At 44.6% G+C, this 6,000-nt stretch overlaps 1 protein-coding gene across 1 annotated transcript in view; it reads right to left on the bottom strand.

Moving 5' to 3' along the window:
• Positions 1-579: 579 nt before the first annotated feature.
• LOC137520961 (vitamin D3 hydroxylase-associated protein-like) overlaps positions 580-6,000 on the bottom strand; it is a 110,238-nt gene continuing 104,817 nt past the window's right edge. The window contains exons 16-17 of the mRNA XM_068239597.1: positions 1,384-1,526; positions 580-1,302 (exon numbers count right to left, since the gene is read on the bottom strand). Coding sequence (XP_068095698.1) covers positions 1,401-1,526 — 126 coding nt within the window. The 3' untranslated portion in view covers positions 580-1,302; positions 1,384-1,400. The remainder of the gene's footprint in view (positions 1,303-1,383; positions 1,527-6,000) is intronic.

Here is a 6,000-nt window from a genome sequence, read left to right as displayed (position 1 = left end):
GTTCCGCTCATCATGCTCCCTTTACGGTAGAAACCCCCAGACTTAGTTGCTGAGAAGGAACATGTTCATAGCTCCCAACTCTCCCTCTTTTGGAGGGACAGTCCCTCTTAAAAGGGAACCAGAGAGGAATGGCCAGCCAAAATAGAAAATGATTTTATACATACCTGGGGCTTCTTCCAGCCCCATAAGCCTGGATCGCTCCCACGCCGCCATCCTCCGCTTCCTGGATCCGCCGGTACCGGGCCCGTCACTTCCGGCGGACGCGGCCAATTGTCCGCATCACAGGGGCTCCCTCCATACACGTACGCATGCAGCTGCGCAGTAGGCAGCCACATGCGTAACTGTATGGAGAGAGCACCCTGTGATGCGGACAATTTTACATGCGTAACTGTATGGAGAGAGCACCCTGTGATGCGGACAATTGGCCACGTCCGCCGGCCGACTCGCGGCAATGACGGGACCGACTCGTGGCAATGACAGGTTAAAGTTAGTGTTAAGTTTATCTAAAGTTAAAGTATTCGGGAACTAGTGAACTTCTACTTGAGCATGAATATCTTAAAATAGGGCTTTTACAATTAATGCAATATACTTTCATTATTTATTGTATCTCATCTTTAACATACAGGCATGTGAACCGCAGTACATATAAGTAGGATAGATTACGTTGTTTTAGCCCCAATACCGTTTACTTTATTCCACTTTTGTGCGTTTGCCCCTTCCCCTCTCCATAGAGCAGAACACTATACTCAGTCACAAACCAGTTTGCCCAGCACTCATACAAAAATCCTGGTACCCAAAACAAACTCTAATACCTGGTACACACCATGCAATTTTCCTGTCAGATCGATGGGAATGATCTGCTTCCGATCGAGAAAGGGACCAGTACTGCACAAAATCGATCGAAAACCGATCAGAAAGGCTGAAAATTATCAGATGGGAGATTTCGATCTGACAGAAAAATTGCATGGTGTACACCAGGCCTAATGATCATTTTGGCTGATAACCAAAGTGTACACACAGCTTAGTGTTTATTCAGTTAAAACAAAAAGGAGTAATAGTGTCCACTGTAGCCAATAACATTTCTCGATCTGTTTTGCCAAAGAGGAAAGTGATTGGTTGCATGGCGCAGCAGCTTCAGTTCTGGTGCATTATTGGCAATTGTGATAAAAAGCCAGGAAATGGCAGATTGCAGCAATTGGGAGTATTCCTGGGAGAGCGAGGTCTCAGCTTGTCATAGTGATGAACGCTGTCATGTGTAGCATGTGTGGATGCAACATGGAATAAGCCAAATCCTGGTCATTCCTTGAAAAGAAAGAGATAAGATATTTCACTACATGAAACAAAAGCAAAATAACCAATGATTATTATGTTCCAGCCACAGACCTAGACAGGTCCTCTTCTTATTTCTTCAGTTTTTGCTTGCTGAGGGTCTCTATTTCCTTCATTACGCGCAGGCAGAGCTCATCGTGGTAAGGCAAAGCTGCACATTGGACAGCCAATGGCAATCCTACCCCATCCGCAAGTCCCTGCAGAGACACAGACTGAATGACAGATTGCCCAGCAAGCTCATGGTGAACCACAATTCCTAGGAATGTGTAAGTGCTCAAACGCTAGCGATAGCGTTTTGTAGTGGGTTCCAGGTCTAAGGGGCTAAAAAAGACCAACAAGCCCTCTTACTATGAATGCTTTGTAAAACAGGATATTGCCTTCTGAAGAAAAAAAAAAAGGTATTTGCAATTATTCAGGAGCATGAGAGATATCGTGTCCCTCAGTACACCTCTCCAACCTGAATTATCAAAAACACCTGTTACACGCCCTCTACTGGCTGCACTGCTTTGTGCATCCCAATCTGCTTCAGCCCACATATCGTGGGTGCAATCGATGTGCGGAAGCAGCTGGAATTGGGCAAACAGACTGGGAGAAAACGTGTGAAAAAACCCAACAATTTACAACACCCAAGTTTACGGTTAAAGGACTTATTCTGCAGTACTCAAATATAAAAAAAAGCCAAAAAGGACTTGTCATTTTACTAACAAATACAATATAATGAACTATTTTCAGATCCCTGCTACGTATATCTACACCCCTATAAACGTCATTTGCTGAATAGGGGCATAGATATATGTATTTATTTACATACCACCGCGTGGATCCCGGGCGTGCTCATGTTTGCCCTTGTCACAATCCCGGTGTAATGTCTGATTGCGCTGCCCGGAAGCTCCCTTCCACACTGAGTAGCACACATGGGCAGTGTGAAGTTAATTATGTTGCTGATGGTAACATAATAAATATCTCAGCTTCCACACATCCTACACTCCTCAAATTTTCAGGGAAGGGAGAGGATCCCCCGAACTACCTCTATGCCAAATTGCAGCCCCTGAGCCCCGCTGGTTCCAGAGATAGATTAGAAAAATCTATCTCGGGAACCAGCGGAGCTCGGGGGCTGCAATTTGGCATAGAGGCAGTTCGAGGGGGTCCCCTCCCTACCCTGAAAATTTGAGGAGTGTAGGATGTGTGGAAGCGGGGATATCTATTATGTTACCATCAGCAGCATTATAAAATAGGAAATGTGGCCGCACAGTCTCCTACTGCGCATGCGGGGCAGCGCAAATCCACAGGCAGCGTAATCAGACACAACACCGGCATTCCGTGATCAGTTTATTACAGTGATCTGCAAGCTTGGCTCTCCAGCTGTTAGAGAACTACAAGCCCCACAATGCATTGCAGGAGTCTGACATGATTCATAAAGGCAAATGCATTGTGGGACTTGTAGTTCCTTAACAGCTGTAGAGCCAAATTTGAAGATCACTGGATTATGGGAACAGCTTGTCACAGTTAAAGAGATCCCGAGGTGGGTTTGAAGAATATTATCTGCATACAGAGGCTGGATCTGCATATACAGCCCAGCCTCTGTTGCTATCCCAAACCCCCCTAAGGTCCCCCTGCACTCTGCAATCCCTCATAAATCACAGCCACGCTGCTGACAAACAGCTTGTCAGAGCTGGCTGTGTTTATCTCTATAGTGTCAGTCTGCTGCTCTCCCCGCCTCCTGCAGAACTCCAGTCCCCGCCTGCATCCCTTCCCTCCCTGCTGAATGGAGGGTAGGGACGGGGGCAGGGACCGGAGCTAGGAGGCGGGGGAGCAGCTGAGACAGACACTACAGATGTAAACACAGCCTCACAGCACGGCTGTGATTTATGAGGGATTGCAGAGTGCAGGGGTGCCTTAGTGGGGTTTGGGATAGCAACAGAGGCTGGGCTGTATAGGCAGATCCAGCCTCTGTATGCAGATAACATTCTTTAAACACACCTCGGGTTCTCTTTAATGTGATGAATGAATGCCTGTGTCAGCGAGATGCTGGCATTCATTCACAAAAGTGAAAGTAAGCATGCAACAGCTCCTGTGTACTGAGGAACTAAGTGTGGTGACATCTTGTGGCCAAAAAGTAAAAACACATCCACATACACTATTACATATAAAAATAAATACATGTTTATTATTTTCTTAATGCTTTTCACCCCTACCCCACACTCCCCCCCCCCCCCCCCAAAAAAAAATATATATATATAAAAATATAAGGAATAGTCACCTTAGAGACTGTAATATTTATGGCATAAGTGTGTAGATTAATGTTATTTTTGTAAATAAAGGCTTGTAATTATTGATATAGTATAAAAACATTAAGCGGAAACAAATACATCTTTATTCCCAAATAAAATATCACCATATTGTACTAGGGATATAATTTAAATGTTGTATAACCCAGAAAATGGGCAAATAAAATGTGTGGGTTTTATCTTCAATAGCACATTTTATTTTTAAACTAGAATGGCTGAAAACAGAAAATTGAAACAAAATCACAATTTCTCAATCTTCTTCCCTGTAAAATGCATATAAAATTAAATTCTTACCAAAAAGTACTGCCCAAAGAAAGCCTAGTTTGTCCCGCACAAAATATATAGATCATTTCAGTGTGATAAGTAGCAATAAAGTTATTTGCGAATTATTGTGGTATGGAAGTGGTTAATATCTACAGAAAAAAAATCATGTTGAACAACAATTATGAAAATGGTAGCTACAGTATGAACTGAGAAGGGAAAATTAAGAAATTAATACAAAGGTTTTTGAAAGAAGTCTGAGGGGGACATTTATCAAGAGTGTCGGAGACAAAATATTAGTAGGTTTTTAGAAATCTGTGCAGAACGGTCTCAGACATCCTAAGAAATCACTAAATAGTGCAAATTCCTTCTTAAACTGTTAAGCATAGGAGGAGTTAGGGCTGGTTCACACAGGCGTTTTTGTGGCGTTTAACATGGTATTTGAGATGCAGCGGTTTTTTGGGGGGTTCTACCACCGTCCCATTCAAGTGAATGGAAGCGTTTAGAGCTGGCTTTTGCAGACTCATGAAAGCCTGGCGGTAGATCCCGGCGTTGTGTCTAGTCTCGAAAGCAACATGTTGCTTTCAGAGGCGGTAAACGCCAGGAAACCATAGCAGAGACCAGGGCCTCAATTCAATAAGATCATGCTGGAGATAATAAGGCAAGAGAAAACTTGCCACCACACAGTGAGAGTTATCTTATCTCTTCGTTCTTTAAGTTACCTCCTCTGTAGTGATTTTCACACGCAGTTAATTAACAGCCTGTCTTTAACTTTAGAATTCAGGAGGTTTCCTGAATACTACATGCCTCGTCACCATGGTGATAACTATAGAAATGTTATTAAAGAGAGGAGATAAGCTTAGTGAATTGAGGCCCAGAACTGCTAGCCTTGAATGCTTCCCAAAAGGCTTCAAAAGCTAGTTTGAACGTGGCGCCGAGCAACAGCTCGGCAGAAGCCCGTGTGAACCAGTCCTTAGAAAGGTCTCTCAGGCAGTGCAGCGTGGTAGGGAAATTGCTGTTGCTGAGGTAACCAATACATCTGCTGTCAGCCTGGCTCTGAGGAGGAGTTCAGCAGGGGGGAGGAGCCCTTCACAAATGTCTAGCCTGCACTATGTGTAGAACTGCTATTGAGCACTTCTTAATCTGCAGCAGTTTAGGAATGGATTTGCACTTGTAACTGTAGTAGAGCATAGAAATCCACGCTAAACTGCTGGTATTATACAGGATTTGTGAAGTTTCTTACTATCATGCAGAACAGTTCCTCTACTGGTTAGAACAGTTTTAGAAGAAAAAACTGTCAGTAATGCTTTGATAAATCTGGCCCAGAGTCCTTTGTGGAAGTTCCTTTGTTTAAAAGTCCCTTTATAGATAGCAGAACTATTAAATTTAAAAAGTGAAAACATGGGGGGGAGCAAGCGTGTGTAATAAGTATTCCCCATGCCCACTGATCCCCGGGTCTCCTCCATCCCCCTCCTACCTCTCATAAATGCCCTCCGCAGCCACTTTGTGGTCGGCCGGGACTGGCATTACTGCGTAGTCGCCGGGCAGGCTGCGCATCTCTTTGATCGCACGGCAAGGAACACTGTCGTGCACATGCGCAGAACACTCGCAGATGCGTGATCAAGAGCTTTCTCACCTCAGAAATCCTTTAAGTGATGTTACAAAATGGAGATCTGAGATTGGATTTCTAGCTTCTTCCTTTTATACGACCCTGCTTTGAGGATGAAACTCCGGGTCTAACTTTTTGATAGCTAGTTTTAGCATAGAGCCTCAAGCAACCAGAAAGCACACTTGTCCGGCCTCAGTCAATCCCTGTCAGTGCCAGATAACCAAGAATCTACTGTATGTAAAAAACAGTTGTAAGATCCGGTGGCCGCTCATGGCGGCGGAACGCCGAGATCCACGCTGAGGCGCAAGCCTCTGGGTCTCGGCCTGTCTCTGACGTCACTGGAGTGCATGGTGCTCAGCTCCCATTGGATAAGCGGTGGACACGCTCTCAGTACGCGCTCCGCCGCTGTAAACATTAACCACGTGTGCGCACAGGGTGTCAGCATCTCTGCTGACGCTCTCTGTTGATTGGTCACTTTGGATTCCTTTACTTTGGATTGGTTAATTCTAGTAT

This window comes from Hyperolius riggenbachi, chromosome 6 (assembly GCF_040937935.1).
Source record: "Hyperolius riggenbachi isolate aHypRig1 chromosome 6, aHypRig1.pri, whole genome shotgun sequence".
Classification (NCBI taxonomy): Eukaryota; Metazoa; Chordata; class Amphibia; order Anura; family Hyperoliidae; genus Hyperolius; species Hyperolius riggenbachi.
This window is presented reverse-complemented; position numbering and strand designations above follow the sequence as displayed.